We start from the raw sequence: 22224 nt of genomic DNA on the forward strand, positions 1-22224 counted from the left end.
GAACTCTTCCTGATAACCCGGGGACAAGACGCCTTAAAAGAGACAGTGTGGCCTCGTGATCTCCTCTCCTAGTGAAGAGAGTGTCTAAATAGTCTAATGCAGGGGTCGGCAACCCGCGGCTCGCGAGCCGCATGCGGCTCTTTTATCCAAATTTTGTGACTCTTCAACCTGCCCAAAATACATTGTATATTTCAATTTTATTGAAACAAATGAAAATTTCATTTATTAAAGTAAAGATATTTTTTGAAAAAGAATTTTAAATGTGATAGGTTTGAAATTGAATAGAATTATTTTAAAATACAGTACGTAATATATAGGACTGCGGCCATTTCATTCAAACACAGGTTTAGTTATTATTTATTCGTTTATTTACTTTGCAATATGTGAAAATAAATATATAAAACAATTAAATGTTATTGAATATCATAAAATAATAATTTGTGAACACAAATGATCTACAGAGTTTGTTTACACTATCATCCTTGCGGCTCTTGGTAAGATTTACTAAAATTATTTAAGGAGAAATGGCTCTCTACTTGAAATAGGTTGCCGACCCCTGGTCTAATGTTTTGGAGTGTTACGGACTGGAGTAACTTCTCCACTCGTTTGCTTCATTTGTTACTCTGTTATCACCGTTACTTATAGCACAACGCGCTGATTGGAGCACAAATAAACGCCAAAAAATTAAAAATTAAAAAACTTCATACACCCATCGCACTTAAGAAGTAAGCAAAGAAAAAAAAAATCTTCTTAAGACATTCCGGAAGAGAAGTAGTAGGATAAGCGATAAGCTGATCTCCAAAACGTTACGTAAGGACTAATTTACCAATATAATGTTAACTACTATTCAATGCGGAAGTAAGATTTAAAGGAAATCGGTTGAACGGAAATGACACTTTAATGAATAAAAGTTTTCACATTTCTTTACGTAAATTGCTGCATGAAAAAGTCAAATGAGTATTTGTACCAATTTTTTTTTTTCATTTTTTTCACGAATTCATGAGAAAAAGGGAATAAAAAATGTGAAATAGTTCACATTTTAGGGTGAAAATTTATTGATAATAAAAAAAAATAAAAAGTCGCTTGTAGCCGAGCGCTAACCAATAGAATGAAGTTGGTATGTGCCAATCATGTTGGTACTACTGCTACTTTGTGTTGTGTAAGGTAGTCTATCTCAAAATATGCAACACAAACAACGATTTTATAAAAAAAAAAAAAAAAAAATACATCTGCTTTTTTTGAGCCTCCAATCAACTTGAACCCAAAAAAAATTGATTGTTGCTCTGGTTGTGATTGAAGTAATCAACCAACCTTTAACCTCTAAGGTCTAGCTACCATGTTGTAAAAACAAAAACCAAAAAAAAAAAAGTCACTGTTCATTAATCGATATAAGCCCTGTAAATGACATAATGCACAGGGGACGAAAGCTTGGCCTAAATAAATGAAAAAATTGTGTAGACTCACGTGACTTCCGCTTGACGTAGTTTACGTGTTTTTTTTTTTTTTTTTTTTTTTTTTTTTTTTTTTTTATAACTTTGAATTTGTACTAAAATGGCACTTCCTAAATTTAGTATTTTGCTTATATATTTAACTTCAAAACCAGGGTTTCCCAACCTTTTTTGGGCTCGCTTACCACTTGGTAGTACATCATGCTCGTAAATTGTACCGCTTCGTAAAAATGATTGTATTTCGTGCAAATTTGTGTATTCCGAGTGTGTTATTTTACTATTATCATCTTTATTTGTATAGAGATACAAATGTATCTGCTACAAAGGAGTTCCAAGTTCGTGTTCACTTTATAAACAACTTTATTTATTTATTTATTGTATTTGTGGTCTTGTTTGCACATTATGAAAAAAAAAAAAAATATAAACAACTTTATAAACAACTTCAAACTTATTAATTAATTTACAAAGTTCTTCTTTAGGATTATTATATTTGTTTATTCGGATTGGAATTCTAAAACTTTCATAGACTGAGCAGCTGATAAACTGCTCCGGCTCGTTCTTATTGCACATTAAACAATGATCTTTGGGGTTTGATTGTACAAAATTACATTATTGATTTTTAAATTTAATAACATAAGGGGCCACCCAATCTTATTTCAGATATAGAATTCTTATAACTTGAAAAGAAAGGAATTTATCTAAAATATTGTTGGCCAACATTTTGTAATGAATTTGGAGAATTCCAAAATATTGTAAAGTTTTTCCAAAAACTTTACTTACACAACTAATGCCTGCCACTGGTTATTAAATAATATGTGGGTTTGATTAAATAATAAAACTCGCTAAAGTTGTAAGTAATAACCTGATTTATTAACACATTACCTTTACTCACATTAACATTTACTAGCAACTAACGCTATTCATTACAGTTACCATTTACAACAGTCACAACAGTTTACTGTTACTCACTACGTAACGCCACAAAACTGTTCCACGACTGACCACTGGTCCGCACTGCACCGAATTGCACTAGTCTCTGCTACACAAACAAAGCTCTACTCACTAACTGACTAATTGCCCAACTAGCTACCACTGAAGCACTCCGCAACACTGACTCTCTCAAACTGTCACTTCCAAAGTGTCTCTCCAAACTAACGTCTCTCCAAGACTCACTCAAGACTAACTGCTTAAAACTGATTAACAACTCTAATAACTCCTTAAAACTCTAAAAACTCCTTAAAAACTGACTTCTCCAGCTGTGTCTGCCTCCTTTTAACTGCGTGCCTCCCTCCAACTAGGACTGCCCTCCTCCAACTCTCTGAGCATAAGTTTCCACGCCCTCCTGATGTTCATTGGCTGAAGAAAACATACTGCCACCACCTCAGCTGGGGCTGCCCTCCTCCTACTCTCTGTCTCGCTCCTACCTGTCAATCACTGGCTGGGAAAACACATATGCCACCACCCCAACTGAGGCCTTTCTCTTAGCTGGCTTTTACACAGGTCACTAACTCCTTGAACAATCTAGCCCTTTCCTTTCTAGTTCAGGTAAAGACCGGCCCTTTTGTCTACACAGTGGTGGCCTGATACCGACTTTGGTCGCTTAACCCCTAGAACAATCTAGGCCTTTCTTCTCTGCCACAGGTAGATACCGCCCTTTTGTTTATGCAGTGGCGGCCAGTTACTGACTTTGATCGCTCAACCCCTAGAACAATCTAGGCCTTTCTTCTATGCCCAGGTCAACTTCGTTACAATATATTAAATATAATGTTACTTACTTTATTTAAATCAGTTAAGTGCAAATGTTCCCTGTAACTGACTAAAATTATAGAGATATTAGGTTTGTGATTTAAGCATTCTTCTAAATTAATTTCTTTTAAGCATTCCAACTACCTGTAAGTACCAATTAAATTTAATGTTGCTTGGATAGAGCTTACTCCATTACAATCCAGTCTCTTTAAGCAGCAGATCTTTACATAGTTATCATTTAAGTTCTGTCACATGATAATTCTATTAAATTTTCTTTATTTTTTATTGATAATGATGTAGCTTTTCCTAAATTTTCTTTATAGAAGGGGGTTTACAAATCCGATTTATCATTTGTGTTTTCGGGTTTTTGGGGGAAAATACTCCATGAAAGACAATTTTTAATCCTTGATAAATGTGCTATTATATTTTCTCGTATATCTTGAGACAGATTAACCTTATTACTCTGTTCATATTAACAACTTTACTGCATACTTATTATTAATTAAAATAATGTTTATGTATTACAGGAAAAAACGTTTCTATGATATTTTTATGCTTTAATTTTTTATGCCCGCCATTATTGATTATTTTTCGGGTACCACCAACCAGCAACTCGCGTACCACAGGTTGGGGAACGCTGCTCTAAACGAATATTCGACTATTTCCAGTTTTCAACTAAACATAGAAATTTACGGCCGACCTCAATACTTCTTTTCTAATATAGTAAGAGAATAGGGGCGGAAAAAAAAAAATTATTCCCATTTTATAGAGGATTATCACGAATGAATTTAATATGCTAAAATAATCCGTATTAAAGAGGAATTTGCACCGCTAATCCTTTAAGTAAACTAATTGATTTTAAATCATAATTACATCCGCTAGAGAGCTCTGAACGCTGAGAGAATTATACTGACGTCTATTGCGCCTTCTCATCCATCCAAAACTGACAAGTGTGTGGTTGTTTAATTACAGCTGTTCATTGTCAGCTGTTTAAACCCCCACCATTTTGTTTGTTTATTTTTACGTGTTTATTTTTTTTTTTATCAAGGTATATGTTTTTCTGTAGGGATTAATTTTTAAAGGGGTCAGATGATATTTCATGAGTTAAATATTCGACCAAATATTAATTATTACAAATGCACCACGTAACCGGAAGTGGAGATAGTTGATACCTTGCAACTATTTGGATTTAGCAAATTTACTGCAAACTCTAGATCATCACATTTGTCTAAGGTGCTACTGCAACACATACTATGACGAGAACTATGGCCTCCGTAGTGCCAGAACCACTAAGATATAAGATATAACGCCGTCTTAGTGAAAAAGTTAGAACTCACCCAACTTCTTAATTTTTTTGTCTGCCACACACTTAGAACGCCTGTGGAGGTGGTGGCCTAGGAGAGATGATATCACTGAATGCGAGCGTTCATCTTTTCTTCTAAGAACTACTCTCTGGTTTTTGGATGAACATCTTCAGAAAATCTGGGGAGTGTTGGGGGTGGGTACCAAGTGGGAGTGGTTAACCCTATCATCCCTTCCAACCTAGTGCTTTCCGAGATAGTTTCTGTTGTTGGGGAGGAATATTCTCAGCCTAGTATCTATCCTCTTTCTTCTCCTAGAAAGCCGAAATAGTTTCTATAAAGTAAAGTAATCGCCTATTTTTTCAGGCGGGGCTTAACGTCCAACTACCATTTAGTAGGTGTCGTGGACGGAGGCGACTAGCAAACGTACTTTACTATTTCTCATTTAACCTTTAAAAAAAATCCAATGCCTAAGACCGGGAATCGAACCCAGTACCACAATGCATATTAGCTTTGCAGGTCTCAATAGTTTCTATAATAGGGGAGGGATATTCTCAGCCTAGTATCTATCCTCTTTCTTCTCCTAGAAAGCCGAAATAGTTTCTATAAAGTAAAGTAATCGCCTATTTTTTCAGGCGGGGCTTAACGTCCAACTACCATTTAGTAGGTGTCGTGGACGGAGGCGACTAGCAAACATACTTTACTATTTCTCATTTAACCTTTAAAAAAAATCCAATGCCTAAGACCGGGAATCGAACCCAGTACCACAATGCATATTAGCTTTGCAGGTCTCAATAGTTTCTATAATAGAGGAGGGATATTCTCAGCCTAGTATCTATCCCCTCTTTCTTCAATTTGGGAAAGTTTTCTTCAGATTTAGTTACGGAAGGAACTGGAGAAGAGGGAAGAAGTCGTTCCAGGGCATGCACCGGAAGTAGCTCTTTTTAGAGGAGGAATGCCCAACACCACTTCCTCTTCAGAACCCACCTGAACACAATTTTTCCGAAAAAATTGAAAACTGATAAAAGTGTTTGGGTAATTAGTACGAATTTGCACTTCCGTTTACACTTAAATTACTTCATATCGAGGATTTTAGGATTTCATTCAATTAAGCCGCTATTACCGGAAGTAAAACGTAGGAGGAGTAAAAATAGTTCATGAGTTTTCCAACTAGACTTATTTTCCAAAGAATTCATTCAAGGAAATTATTATTGACGTCTGGCTAGAGGAAAAACAATAAACATACGAGGCGCATGTGATGTGCGTGCATGAATGGAAATACAAAATTTAAATATACTAAAAGGAGTAATTGTGCAGGAGGGAAACCTCTAGGAAAAATAAAAGTTATTACGTAGAAAAAACAATAAAAGAAAATTGTTATTGGCAAAAAGAAAAGCTAGCCTTAATAATCCCTTTTGACTATAACTATCATGGTATTTAACCTATTGCAATAATCTCCCTAAATAGAAATGATAAATACACTAGACTATACCTACAGCGGAAGTTACGGGTTTCACTTGTTGCTGACATAAGTACAGAGATCGTGTCTGATTTTCGAAACTGATTTTTCAACCGGAGTTACGTACGTGTTTCGAGATTTCCTAGTGTTTGAAAAAAGAGGATTCCGGAAACGTTTTGGTGTTTGTCTGTACGTGATTATGAACGTAGAAATCACTTTGAGTGGGTACTTCCGTTGTGGAGCCCAGATTTATCAAAAAAAAAAACTGTAACCGGAAGTTTTTGAATGAATTTATTAATTTTTTTTTTAATAGAAATAACATTTTGCATGAGACTGTACGGACTGAAGTAAGTGATAAAAGAATTAAGACCACGCTGGAAGTATCAAGGTTGTAGGAAGGGATTGGGAAGCGAGGAGATTTTGGAGGATTATCAGGATGGCATTGTGTGTGTGGTTAATAATTCGACAAGAATGATTAGTTAGATTAGTCCGGAAATATTGGAATCGATTGTGGATTACTTCATCGATTATTTCAGGGAACTATAGTTGGAGAAGTAGTCACGTGTATTTCCACGAAGTCTCTTAAAGGAGTAATTGATATAATCAGTGAAAAGTCACTTCCTGTTGATCCGGAACCCGATTTTGTCCACAAAGGTCCTTGGCATATCTCGGTGATTAAAGAAAAAACATACCATAGTCAAAATACCACCACTTAATAGAGACTACGTGCAGTAAACATTCATAGTTTGAGGAAAATATGGCCAACAGCATTGTAAATGATTGGTCTAAGACAGGGGTCGGCAACCTATTTTAAGTAGAGACCCATTTCTCCTTAAATAATTTTAATAAATCTTACCAAGAGCCGCAAGGATGATAGTGTAAACAAACTCTGTAGATCATTTGTATTCACAATTTATTATTTTATGATATACAATAACATTTAAATGTTTTATATATTTATTTTCACATATTGCAAAGTAAATAGACAAATAAATAATAACTAAACCTGTATTTGAATGAAAATGGCGGCAGTCCTACATATTACGTACTGTATTTTAATATAATTCTATTCAATTTCGAACCTATCACATTTAAAATTCTTTTTGAAAAATATCTTTACTTTAATAAATGAAATTTTCATTTGTTTCAATAAAATTGAAATATACAATTTATTTTGGACAGGCTGAAGAGTCACAAAATTTGGATAAAAGAGCCGCGGGTTGCCGACCCCTAGTCTAAGATGAAGTAAAATACACAAGTGAGTTATTGTTGTGTAAAGAAAAAAATAACAGTTTATTTTTCCAGCCCGTCCCTACTGTAATCTGTAACAATATTGTTACAGTTTAAACACTGTAATAAGGGATGGTTATAATATGGACATATAAGGCACACTCACACACACATCCTCCCACCGGAAGTATATTATTCCCACACGGGAATCATCTATCACCCCGTTAAATATAATACGTTCTGGATCTTGTTCAACATTATAATATAATACCGTTGGGGTGGAATTATTCATATTAACATTTTGGAAACCAAAAAATTTGCTGCGAACACTCACGTGACTTCCGGTTACTGCAATAGTCAAGTGGCAGGCTGACCGGAAAACCTTGACTGACTCCTGAACGTGTTCAAAAGAATTTCCCACCCCCGCCAAAAAAAAAAAAAAATCAAAAATCCATTCAATAAAAATGCTACTTCCGGTTTATGGAATCGTCATCAAAAACTCAAAAATTTTCGCATCAGATTTAACCACACCATTATTCATAATGTAAGATCATACGTTGTACTCAAAATGGCCATTATACCCAAAATTTTGGAAGACCGCCAAAAATTATATTTCCGGTAACTACTCAAAATAGAAAATCTGTACGATTACAGTACTTACCCCTCACAGGTAGAGAGAAAAAGAAGAAAAAAAAAGAAGCTTTTCCTGAATAATTTAAACTTTTAAAATACTTTTCCTGTTTCACAAAAAAAATATCAAAATCGATTTATTCATTCAGATCAATTATTAAAATACCGTGTATTTTGAATATATGAAGCCAAAAAAAAAAAAAGACAAGGTTTTCAAAACAGAAATCTATAAATGCTTAATACAAACAACAATATAGGGCAAACATTTTTGCATGAGGTAGAAGGCAAAATGTTAACTGTACAACACTTGCCAAAAGTTTAGCCTGGACTGTAGCTAACTAATTTTGGACATCTAAAAACAAAACTACCAATCTATTTTTAGAATATAACCCATTCTTTCGGCTGGGCATTCTCTTGATAAACGCAAAATAAATGGTTATGCTTAAATAAATACAATTTATTCGCTGCTTTTCGGAGGCGAATAGCAAACATACTTTAATATTATAAATTTCCCATATTAACCATTAAATAAAATCCAAGGCCTAGACTAGCACCGCAATACATCTTAGCTTTGCGGGTCTAGCCTATAACCGCCTTACATACTTTAATATTATAAATTTCCCATATTAACCATTAAATAAAATCCAAGGCCTAGACTAGCACCGCAATACATCTTAGCTTTGCGGGTCTAGCCTATAACCGCCTTACATACTTTAATATTATAAATTTCCCATATTAACCATTAAATAAAATCCAAGGCCTAGACTAGCACCGCAATACATCTTAGCTTTGCGGGTCTAGACTCTAACCGCCTAACACACTTTACTATAAATTTCTCATATTAACCATTAAATAAAATCCAAGGCCTAGACTAGCACCGCAATACATCTTAGCTTTGCGGGTCTAGCCTATAATAACTGCCTAACATACTTTAATATTATAAATTTCCCATATTAACCATTAAATAAAATCCAAGGCCTAGACTAGCACCGCAATACATCTTAGCTTTGCGGGTCTAGATCTCTAACCGCCTAACACACTTTACTATAAATTCCTCATATTAACCATTAAATAAAATCCAAGGCCTAGACTAGTACCGCAATACATATTAGCTTTGCGGGTCTAGTCTCTAACCGCCTAACACACTTTACTATAAATTTCTCATATTAACCATTAAATAAAATCCAAGGCCCAGACTAGTACCGCAATACATCTTAGCATTGCGGGTCTAGCCTATAACTGCCTAACATACTTTAATATTATAAATTTCCCATATTAACCATTAAATAAAATCCAAGGCTTAGACTCGTACCGCAATACATGTTAGCTTTGCGGGTCTAGCCTATAACCGGCTAACATACTTTACTATAAATTTCTCATATTAACCATTAAATAAAATCCAAGAGCTAGACCAAGGTATCGAATCCACTAACCAACAATACAGCCAAGCTTTGCGGGTCTAGCCTGGACTACTGGTCGGCTACACCATGAAGCCTGGATGAAGTTAAGCTCTCCTCGATTAGAGAAGGACTACTCATTTGATGTTGATTCGATTTTTTCTACAGTCAGCAACTGAGTGCAAGACGGAAACTTAAGTGAAGTATACACAGCTGCAGTAATGGGAGAGTCGCAATGGTGGACAATGGCGATGGATAGAGAAGACCAGATCCTGTAAGAGACCAAGACCCGAACTGGGCCCTAGCACTGGATATATTGCCTAGACAACTACCACTGTCTGCATGCCCTTATTTCTTACCTAACTATGGAAGTTTTATAAGGGCTCTAGGGCGGTTTTTCGAGGGCATTAATTAACGGCCTCATAATTATTAACCAACGGTTTCACTAACAAACCAGAAATTAATTTTAATTCTCGACATTATACAGGTATGTGCGGGTTCAGGTAAACAATACGACATTATTAAATCTAATTAACAGCAGTTCTCTGCCCTAAACAACTCCAAGCTGTCCTACAGAGGGCTGAGATCTTGTATTATTAATATCTAATTAGTGAATAATAATTACAATGCAGGTATATATTTACCTGGTTTGGTGTATTTCCGTTGATTATATGTGTGCACCTGCATTCATGTGTACGAGCTGTATAGAAACCCATAATTCCATAGCACCGATAATTTAAATTAATTTCTCTAATAGTAAACAAAGTATTGTGAGATGATAGATTTTCCGGAAATAGTATTTTCACCGGAAGTATTAGTTTTGTGGTCATCTGGGTGGGAGAACGTATTGTGTGTCTGTGACGTAAAATTCACATGGAAATGATCCTACCAGAGGGCGCGACTTGAACTAACGCCCGTCTTGGAGCGTTTGAAGGAAGTTCTACGACCGGAAGTAAGCAGCACTGTACTGGGTGGAGTCCGTGTTTCTGAGATTTTTAGTAGACACACTACGTTGACCAATAATAACGCACGAAATACACAGACCCAGCTGAGCGAAGATTACAAAAAAAAAGAAATGTATTACGTCATAATAACCAAAAAATTAACCTGTAAAATTCACAACCTACGTTGTACGTAAAACCTTACAACATGTACCAGTCAGTAAATTTTAAATTAAACATTCAATATGGCGTTCTAGAAAATTATAAATTTATATGGCAGAATTGGAAACATGCCTTAAAAAGGGAAATCCTAAAATAAAACTGAAAATTTATCTTGTAAAACGTCATGTCAACTAACAAAAGTTAAATCTTGGAATTTCTTGGAATAATGCCTCCCAAAATGTATTTCCGTGTTTTTCTTTTCTTTTTTTTTCCACAGGGTACCGGGGAAACTGTTAGAAATGTGTTACTTTCCCTGGCAGTGCTGGCTAGATAATTAAGGGAAAACCGTAATTTTTCAGTAAAAAAATCATGTAGGTTTACTCTTTTATCTGGTTTTATGGTTACTTCCGGTGTAAAGTTTCCGCTAAAAATCGATCCACAAGAGATGCGTGCTTTACCAGTTTTTTGAATACGTGAATACGTCTTTAAATTTGCTATCATATGGAGGCAATCCAAAAAACCTAATGATAACAAAATCGGGGGATACAGTTTGGCATTATAGTTTCGAATCTATCGTCTACATCCAAAATTAAATTAGACCACTGGATAGCTAAAGGATCAAAGAATTTATTACGCGATAAGCGAGGACTGTGAAGCATCGCGCGCGGTGGAGCGGGAAGCGCCGCCATTTTGAGATAATTTTGCTGTGTATCGAGATTTGCAATTAGTATAACTTTTGACTCGGAGAAGCCATGATGTTCGTTTAAGTTTTAATCGTCAACTGTCGATTGTATATAAAACTTTAGTGTAGAATAGTGGCAGTGAATATAATAAGGTGTTAGAATAAAAAAAATATTATCAAAAATATAATGTCGGCCTATACGCGTCGAAAAGCCAAAACCAAATACAGAGATCGGTATACGGTGAGGAAAGGGCTTCTCAAGAACAATCGAATGGTAATAATAAAACACCATATGACCGAGTCAAGCTATGCCGGGAATGAATGCGGCCGAGCGGATCAACGACGACGGTGTCAGTACATCTGCAGCTGGGGCGGTTGAAATTATGCAAGTGGATGATGAAATCGCTTCAACATCGACAACGGACTGTATAGGCATAAAATTGTGTTCGATCGTCGATTTGTTTCCTTGATTTCATCCTAAATACATAAATACAAATATTTTATATAAAAAATATAACCCGTTACGTAAACGTATTCACGTACAACACACGGCCGGGTCCATGACGCAGCCGCAGTTTTTTTTTTTTTTTGAAATAGCTCCAACGGCGTAAACTTCCAGATAAAATTTTCGCGTGAAATTGATCATTCAAAATGTGTTGACGACAACGATTGAACTGGTAATGAGTTACTTGTTAATTAAAATCAATTTAAAGATTAAGCAAATCTTACTAGAGAGATGGAGATGATGGATGAGAAGGGAGGGAGTAGTGTGAGAAACTGTAAAATGAGAAAAAAAACCATATGAAAATTCAAGAATTCTAATTCACGTAAGAAGTGAAGTTGTAGTTGTGAGAAAGTAAACTAGGGTGCGCTAGTGACGCACGTGTGGATGTAGTACGATATGTTACCAACAGTATTGGGCTCTGTGTGTCTAGAGAGAGTGAGTGAGATTGGCTCAAGGGAAATCAAGTTCGCATTGGTCCTAGAGAGTAGACCCAATCGCAACATTGCCTCATATAGTATTAGGCAGTTAGGAGGGTATGTCGGTCTGTCTGTCCCACTTTGCCACCGTGTGTTGCACATGCTAACCCACACACTGGGCCCCCCTTCCCCTACAGTGAAAGTGATTCCTTTACCTACATCTAGTGCTGCCAACCTACTCTGATTCTCCTTAAATTTCCCTACTACATTCCCACTCTTCAGAGCAGGAAGAAGTTTTCCGTTCACTGGACTATTTCCAGATTTTGTTTTTTCTTATTGTTTTTTTTTTTTTATTATTATTATTATCAACTTCTCCAGTTATTTTCGAAAACCAATTACTTCCTTGTTCACACACAAATACAAAACAGTTTGCGTCATCATGTCTTAAGTCGAATGAAAATATTAATAACTAATGTCATATCAATTTTCTTTTGTGTCTGTAGGGTATAGAAAGGATCTGTAGGAGGTTATGTCGCGGCAGAGTGGATTAGGATGACAGTCTAGGATCGAAAGGAGCTCCAGCAGACGAGTGTACGGGGGACAATGGAGTCTTGCATTTTTTTCTGTTGTTAACACATTTCTGTGGATCCTAATTATAAATAAACTCAAAAACGTAACCTAATTTTTTCTAAATAAACAAAATTATTCCATAAAGTACCATTTAAAGGCAATTTAAAAATTTAATGATGATTAAGGGAAGAGACATATATAGTTTTAAGTAGACCAGAAATAGACCAGATTTAGTGATGTTGCAAAAACCGGGGACCATAGCCAACAACAACTGTGACTAATTCTTTAATAAAACATGGCTGTTTTACTTTACTTTTAACTAAACTCTTGAGCTTTACGTGAGTCATTAAAAAGATAACTAAAAATAATTCTCTGCCGGCACAATTTCAGTCGAGGCATTCGACCAGGTCGAAAATCTGCTTCACACTCACACAACTATCTCCAGTCTCAACCGCAGTGTAGTAAATTTTCTTGTAATTTGCCATTTTTACTTTATTTATTTTTATTTTTTGTGTAAATACATATAAACAAAGTATTTGAAAATAAATTTACTATAAAAAAATAAAAGTTTATCCAACGTAAGGGTCTATTCTTCGAGTATGTTTAAAGGTTAGTTGAAAGTATTTACTCGAATAAAAAATGAAGTATTTAGTTAAAGACAAATTAAAGTACTTACTTTATACGCTGTTTAGCGCCATTTATACTCAGTCCTTTAACATTTCGGTGGTCTAACGGCACCTGCTGAAACAGAACAATAAGATAGTGCATCAGTAAAGTTTTATTAAATTATAACTACAAGTGGATATCCACATTTTTATCCAGGAAAAGATAAAAAAAAAAGAGGAATTCTAATAGTGTGATGTTTAAAAATGCATAGTTTTCAAAAAATGTAGTTAGAACGTTGAGAAAGTCACGTTAGTGAGCTAGCTGCTTCCTGACAGGAAATACCAAGTTCTCTTGTCCTGAGGGATTCAGATCGGCTTAAAGTTCAATATGGATACGGTCCACGTTCAGCAAAATTCAATTTTAGATTAATATTTCTCCAGCAAGAATCATAATAACCACTACAAGGAGACATCGTTTGATTGTGGCTCCATAGAATTGTTTTTCCACATAGTACAAGTCACGTAAAACTACTAAGTAAAACTCCAAGGTTCTTCACAGAGTGAAGAAAGTAAAGTAATTGCTATTTTTTCAGGCGGGCTTTACGACTTACTAACAATTAGGTGCCGTGGACGGAGGCGACTAGCAAACATACTTTATTGTAAATTTCTTTTATTATCCATTAAATAAAATCCAAGCCTAGACTAGTACCGCAATACATCTTAGCTTTGCGGGTCTAGCCTATAACCGCCTAACATACTTTATTGTAAATTTCTTTTATTATCCATTAAATAAAATCCAAGCCTAGACTAGTACCGCAATACATCTTAGCTTTGCGGGTCTAGCATCTAACCACCTAACATACTTTAATATTATAAATTTCTCATATTAACCATTAAATAAAATCCAAGCCTAGACTAGTACCGTAATACATCTTAGCTTTGCGGGTCTAGCCTATAACCGCCTAACATACTTTATTGTAAATTTCTTTTATTATCCATTAAATAAAATCCAAGCCATAGACTAGTACCGCAATACATCTTAGCTTTGCGGGTTTAGCCTATAACCGATTAACATACTTTACTATAAATTTCTCATATTAACCATTAAATAAAATCCAAGCCTAGACTAGTACCGTAATACATCTTAGCTTTGCGGGTCTAGCCTATAACCGCCTAACATACTTTATTGTAAATTTCTTTTATTATCCATTAAATAAAATCCAAGCCATAGACTAGTACCGCAATACATCTTAGCTTTGCGGGTTTAGCCTATAACCGATTAACATACTTTACTATAAATTTCTCATATTAACCATTAAATAAAATCCAAGGCCTAGACTAGTACCGCAATACATCTTAGCTTTGCGGGTCTAGCCTATAATCGCCTAATATACTTTACTATAAATTTCTCATATTAACCATTAAATAAAATCCAAGACCTAGACTAGTACCGCAATACATCTTAGCTTTGCGGGTCTAGCCTATAATCGCCTAATATACTTTACTATAAATTTCTCATATTAACCATTAAATAAAATCCAAGACCTAGACTAGTACCGCAATACATCTTAGCTTTGCGGGTCTAGCCTATAATCGCCTAATATACTTTACTATAAATTTCTCATATTAACCATTAAATAAAATCCAAGGCCTACACTCCGGGAATCGAACCCAGTACCACAATATATATTAGTTGTACAGGTCTCGCCTCTTAACCGCTCGGCTACCGTGGCTCCTATCTGTATAGAGTGTTATCATCGATTATTTATAGGAATAAGAGTAACAAGAATATATATATATGTATGAGGTTGTTCACTTCAGTAAATATTTGGGCATAAGCCAGAATGAGGCTTTAGACATGATAGATAGCCTAGGCAAGTCCACCTGTGCATTCACTGCACCGTTCAGACATAAAACACAGGCATTCCGCCCATATTAAATGGAATTCGGCTCTTTAATCTATACATATCTTGTAGATCTAACTTTAACAATTATTTACACCAGATGACTAAGATGAGCCAAAATAATTTGAATCTTTTTTTGGTAGAATTTGAAGAGGTCTGCAGAACAATTCGTTCATCGGAACAAAACTTAACTATAGGAAGTAGTGCGATCGTGACGAATGTTTTGAATATTTACCGGAAATACCTGAATCCAGTACATACTGTATGGTGTGGAAGTCTCATATTGAGATGGATGTTCTGATTCTTCCGTGTTAGACGGAAACGGAAGTAACTCGCAAAATCTTGGCGATATTAATGTCGATACTTTGACAACTCGCCTGACTTCCTTTTCCATGTTAATTAGTTAAAAAAAACAAACAAAAATTAAGTTTGTAATAAATTTAAAATATAATCAGAATTAAGTACTGAACTTTAGAGCTGTACATTTTGGTAGCAGATGAAATTCGCACTTGCCTTCTCGATCGAACAGTGCTGCTGGAGTAGCTTTACTAAACTTTTCTCCAGGTAAAGTTTGCTCAATGTGCCATTTAGTTAAATGGAGTCTATACAGTTTAATCATCGAATAACTACATAATTGTTAAATTCAATTAACCGAAAAATCGATTTTGTTGACCTAATTAAATTAATTAATAATTTGCCGAAAATGGGATTGTATAATGCTTCGTGTGGGTCTATGGGTGGGTTGGTGGGTGGTTACTGAGGGTACAGACCCACCAAAAAAAAAGCGGACCGAATTTTCGAATTCTGTACTTTGGAACAGGAAGTAATAAAAAAAAAAATTGGTCCATCAACTCGATGTTACGCCGGTAACTGTCGTCATTTAATTAAATACAAAGCCTAGACTAGTACCGCAATACATCTTAGCTTGGCGGGTCTAGTCTCTAACCGCCTGACATACTTTACTATAAATTTCTCATATTATCCATTAAATAAAATCCAAGGCCTAGACTAGTACCGCAATACATCTTAGCTTTGCGGGTCTAGTCTCTAACCGCCTGACATACTTTACTATAAATTTCTCATATTATCCATTAAATAAAATCCAAGGCCTAGGCTAGTACCGCAATACATCTTAGCTTTGCGGGTCTAGCTTATAACCGCTCGGCTACCGTGGCGCCTTGATGTCAACTAAACGAAATATCAAATTAACCAACCTTTTTTGTATTATTTACGAACAGTACAGTTTAAAATGCAACATTGAAATTTTAAATAACAATAAACAGTAATTAGAATAAAATAAATCACCTTAATTAGTATCAATAATTGAAATATATTCACTGATAAATATATCTAGGATAGACGATGAATTTCCAAACGATCAAAAAACAAACAATGCTCGAAGGAGTCACAATCAAACAAATTCAATCAGTTTGAACAATCATTTCGATGAAATCCTGCGTGATTTTAACGTTAAGCAGGGGGGTTAACGCGGGCACTGACTGTATGCTACTGACCGCCGACTAGTCAGTCTCACGACGCTATTCTGGGCCTCACCATCCCAGAGAGAGATGCTCCCTAATGTGTTGGCGCCCCTTCCTCGGGGAATCTCCACTTGTTGTGTACACTCAGCCAGCTTTTAATAGATCAAATAACCTTCTTCTTTTTTTTTCACCGTTCAGCGCGTTTTAAATGCTCTGCATAACACAGTTACTGATAATTCTCCACACTTCCTCTGGCTCAAAATGAAGTACCTACATTTAATCGTGTCGAAAATCGTCGTATAAAAAAAATTAGTTGAAATCGATAATATCTGTTTTGAGGTGACTTCATACAGGTTTCAGAAAATTATTTGTATGAGCTAGCAAAAGGTCAAAAGGGAGATAGCTCAGACTTTATTTCCGTTCAGTATCCGGCCCAATTAGTAAAGAGAATTCCTCAACCGGAAGTGACCCTCTATTTGAATTTTGTCACAGGATAATTCGGTGAAAGGCACCTTTTTGGCGACGTGCTTTTAGGCTTCCGTTTAAAATACAATTTCAGTACAGCGTACGGTCTGTTTCCTGTGTACATCATAATAGCAGAACCGGAACTTTCCCTCTTCCATCTTTTGGATATTTTTGTTTTTTTAGTTTTTTTTTTTTTCTCAAAAGTGAGAAATTTTCTGCTCAGTAAACTATCTATTAAAGTCTTCCGGAAGTTATTTAATTTCTATTAGTATAATCGTTATAATTCCTGTAAGATAAAGTAGCAAATAAGGCGCCACGTTAGCCGAGCGGATAGAAGCGAGACCTTGAAGCTAATATGCATTGTGGTTCTGGGTTCGATTCCTAGTCTTAGGCCTTGGATTTTATTAAATGGTTAATATGAGGAATTTATAGTAAAGTATGTTAGGCGGTTAGAGACTAGACCCGCAAAGCTAAGATGTATTGCGGTACTAGACTAGGCCTTGGATTTTATTTAATGGTTAATATGAGAAATTTATAGTCATGTATGTTAGGCGGTTAGAGACTAGACCCGCAAAGCTAAGATTTATTGCGGTTCTAGTCTAGGCCTTGGATTTTATTTAATGGTCAATATGAGAAATTTATAGTCATGTATGTTAGGCGATTAGTGACTAGACCCGCAAAGCTAAGATGTATTGCGGTACTAGTCTAGGCCTTGGATTTTATTTAATGGTTAATTTGAGAAATTTATAGTCATGTATGTTAGGCGGTTAGAGACTAGACCCGCAAAGCTAAGATTTATTGCGGTTCTAGTCTAGGCCTTGGATTTTATTTAATGGTCAATATGAGAAATTTATAGTCATGTATGTTAGGCGGTTAGAGACTAGACCCGCAAAGCTAAGATGTATTGCGGTACTAGTCTAGGTCTTGGATTTTATTTAATGGTTAATATGAGAAATTTATAGTCATGTATGTTAGGCGATTAGTGACTAGACCCGCAAAGCTAAGATGTATTGCGGTACTAGTCTAGGCCTTGGATTTTATTTAATGGTTAATTTGAGAAATTTATAGTCATGTATGTTAGGCGGTTAGAGACTAGACCCGCAAAGCTAAGATGTATTGCGGTTCTAGTCTAGGCCTTGGATTTTATTTAATGGTTAATATGAGAAATTTATAGTCATGTATGTTAGGCGGTTAGAGACTAGACCCGCAAAGCTAAGATGTATTGCGGTACTAGTCTAGGCCTTGGATTTTATTTAATGGTTAATATGAGAAATTAATAGTCATGTATGTTAGGCGATTAGTGACTAGACCCGCAAAGCTAAGATGTATTGCGGTACTAGTCTAGGCCTTGGATTTTATTTAATGGTTAATATGAGAAATTTATAGTCATGTATGTTAGGCGGTTAGAGACTAGACCCGCAAAGCTAAGATGTATTGCGGTACTAGTCTAGCCCTTGGATTTTATTTAATGGCTAATAAAAGAACTTTACAGTAATTATGTTTGCCAGTCGCCTCCGTCCACGACACCTAATTGGTAGTTGAACGTTAAGCCCCGCCTGAAAAAATAGGCGATTACTTTACTTTTTTACTTTAAAGTAGTAAATATGGACGACCTTTTTGTACAGGATAAATTGACATTCATTCTTCTAAAAGATGAAATCTATCCCACAAGCGATTTTTTTTTTGTACTTGGGGATGAGGATGCGGAAGGAAGGGGATTGAAGAAAGAGGAAGGAGGTGTGCAAAAGGAATGGCATGCCCAAAAATTTGAATACAAGAGCAGTTCAGAGATTGCTGGTATAGAAAGTGATAAATCAGAAGACATGCTATACATGGCGGAAAGTTGTGGCGGCTAGGCTGCGGGTGAGCGAGCGATAGAGGAAACATTGTTGCAAGAACTAACCATAACACACGATTGCTATTTCCTGTCAGTCTTGGTGAGTGTGTGTGTGCGTTGTTTTACTTAAATATATGTAGAACAGAGTGTTTTAGGGGAGAACTAGGATATAGGACAGTCTGTGGGAGATGGACAGAGCAGAGGGGGGGCCAGGATGGAAAAAAGGGATTTGCCCTTCCTCCTCCATTTTGTATGGTGGAAAAAAAGGGCAAGATATGGTTGATCACGTATTCCTAACAAATCCTGGGTACGCCACCTGTTGCGGCTATCAGCTACCCTGGTTTAGTCTTGCTGTTCGGCAAGAATGGAAACCCAGGCGGACGGACTACAGTTCCCTCCCCCCCATATCCCTACATATTGGCCTGCATACAATCTAGAACTCAAAATACTTTGTGGGATATACGTAGTATTCAACAAAATCTAGCCCAAAACCCAGTCTGCTGGGTTATATCCCAGCACTACTGTTTATAGTACTGGGAAGGTTTTTATACCTACTGTTCTCCATAAAAAGTGTACTAGACGTCGCCCCAACTCGGTGGGGAGACCACTGTGAAGGGTTTAATAAAAAAAAAAAAAAAGAAAAAAAACACACAGCCCTCCAAAGAAAAGACCACGTGGGCTGATTACTTGTCCAGGTGTCGGCAAACATTCTGCTCACCCTTAGACGAGGAGAAAGGAAACAAGAAAACCCCATGGGTTGTTTTGCGCTTCACTTCCTGTTATACATGCTGAGCGCGATGTCTGGGGAATAATTCACTGGTGAGGGGTGGGCTGGCACCTCTCAACCGCCCTTATTCCAGGCAAAGATAGTGGTACCAGATAACTCAACTTGCTAAGCCCTATTGGTACACTGTTGTCGCTTCAGATACTCAAGTTTTTGGCCAACCTGAAGTGCAAAGTTACGAAGCGACTATTCCAGTTTTTTCTTAATGAACCCAGCGATTATCTTTAACCTAATTGCCTATCACTTTCATTAAATCTGTTGAATAAGGGTTGATCGTCAAAAACTGCACAAAAAACGTAACGAAGAAAAACACCCAACTTTAACAATTTTTTTCTCTTTTTTCTATAAAAGATAAAATTCCCAAATTTTCTTTATAATATAGGGCAAACCCTCCTTTATAACTATAATTTTTTTGCAACAATCTAGATCTAACAGATTTCAGGAAAAAAGTTGTCGAAAATGTGCAAAACAACGTAGCGCCTAAACGCGTGAACCGATTTTCATGAATAAGATCTCGATTGATTCGGAATTTTATATAGATGAACTTTTAGGAGGTTGCAACACTGTACATCAAATTGGGGAGGAGTTAGCCCCATATATGTGAGGCCCCCTCCAAAATTATTATTATTACAAATAACTCTGTAAATCAAAGCCCGATATTGATAAAATTTGGCAGCATAAAAGGGTTAGGGCTCCCCTACGAAAGGTTAAAGCAACGTTCTGCTCCTACACATATTAAGAGGAAGTAGAGCAATCGATTCAAATTATCGATTCGTGTACCAATTTACGTGAATAAAGTGTCATTCGAATCGAAATTTTTTACAGATTTGCATTTTAAAAGTCTGGAAGAATGTGCCACTCAAAAAAGGCGAGTTTCCCACCACGCAAGTTAGCCTCTCTCTAAAAACTAAAATTTCTAATATTACAAAAAATAAACGCTTAATCCGATTTTGACAAAATTGAGCACAAAGAAGCGGTTAATGGTTTCCTACGAGACTCTAAAGTGTTATTATGCTCTCAGACCTACTAAGAGGAAGTACTGCAATCGTGCGTATTAGAAGTTTAATTTCTCTTTGCCTTTCAGGGAGAAGTACTGTAATCGCAGTTTAATTTTTGCTATTTAGATTTAAATATCTTCCTATTTTATTCAAAACTAATCCCTGTAAAAACTGATATTTTAGTGATAACAATGTTTTAGTGATAATAGTTGGCGAGATATAGAAGGTTAACGTTTTGAGTGTTTGTATTTCGTTCAAATTTTAAACCTCTATATCTCTCTCCCTATTGATCAGAATTCAATGATTTCTTTACCCAATTGTAGAGAAAAGTTAACTCTATAACTGGTACAAATCACAATGTTTTAGTGATAATAGTTGGTGAGATATACAAGGTTAAAGTTTTGAGTGTTTGTATTTCCTACAAATTTAAAACCTTTATATTTCTATTCCTATTGATCAGAATTCAATGATTTCTTTACCCAATTGTAGAAAATAGTTTCCTCTAAATCTGGTACAAATCACAATGTTTTAGTGGCAATAGTTGGTGAGATATAGAAGGTTAAAGTTTTGAGTGTTTGTATTTCCTACAAATTTAAAACCTTTATATTTCTATTCCTATTGATCACAATTCAATGATTTCTTTACCCAATTGTAGAGAAAAGTTAACTCTATAACTGGTACAAATCACAATATTTTAGTGGTAATAGTTGGTGAGATATAGAAGGTTAAAGTTTTGAGTGTTTGTATTTCCTACAAATTTAAAACCTTTATATTTCTATTCCTATTGATCAGAATTCAATGATTTCTTTACCCAATTGTAGAGAAAAGTTAGCTCTATAACTGGTACAAATCACAATGTTTTAGTGATAATAGTAGGCGAGATATAGAAGGTTAAAGTTTTGAGTGTTTGTATTTCCTACAAATTTAAAACCTTTATATTTCTATTCCTATTGATCAGAATTCAATGATTTTTTTACCCAATTGTAGAGAAATGTTAGCTCTAAAACTGGTACAAATCACAATGTTTTAGTGATAATAATTCGTGAGATATAGAAGGTTAATGTTTTGAGTGTTTGTATTTCCTACAAATTTAAAACCTTTATATTTCTATTCCTATTGATCAGAATTCAATGATTTCTTTACCCAATTGTAGAGAAAAGTTAGCTCTATAACTGGTACAAATCATAATGTTTTAGTGATAATAGTTGGTGAGATATTGAAGGTTAAAGTTTTGAGTGTTTGTATTTCAAATTTTAAAACCTTTATATTTCTATTCCTATTGATCACAATTCAATGATTTCTTTACCCAATTGTAGAGAAAAGTTAACTCTATAACTGGTACAAATCACAATATTTTAGTGGTAATAGTTGGTGAGATATAGAAGGTTAAAGTTTTGAGTGTTTGTATTTCCTACAAATTTAAAACCTTTATATTTCTATTCCTATTGATCAGAATTCAATGATTTCTTTACCCAATTGTAGAGAAAAGTTAGCTCTATAACTGGTACAAATCACAATGTTTTAGTGATAATAGTTGGTGAGATATACAAGGTTAAAGTTTTGAGTGTTTGTATTTCCTACAAATTTAAAACCTTTATATTTCTATTCCTATTGATCAGAATTCAATGATTTCTTTACCCAATTGTAGAAAATAGTTTCCTCT

The 22224-nt window shown here is 35.4% G+C and overlaps 1 protein-coding gene across 2 annotated transcripts in view; it reads right to left on the reverse strand.

The window, feature by feature from the left end:
* Positions 1-22224, reverse strand: part of Scgdelta (sarcoglycan delta) — a 302399-nt gene that overhangs the window by 35877 nt on the left and 244298 nt on the right. The window contains exon 3 of one of the 2 annotated variants that reach the window (XM_074140522.1): positions 13164-13225. In XM_074140522.1, coding sequence (XP_073996623.1) covers positions 13164-13225 — 62 coding nt within the window. Of the gene's footprint in view, positions 1-13163; positions 13229-22224 lie in introns of both variants that reach the window. The other variant, XM_074140521.1, reaches the window with a different exon arrangement.

The sequence above is a fragment of the Rhodnius prolixus genome, unplaced genomic scaffold (assembly GCF_049639745.1).
Source record: "Rhodnius prolixus isolate KJV_2025 unplaced genomic scaffold, Rpr scaffold_6, whole genome shotgun sequence".
NCBI classification, from domain to species: domain Eukaryota; kingdom Metazoa; phylum Arthropoda; class Insecta; order Hemiptera; family Reduviidae; genus Rhodnius; species Rhodnius prolixus.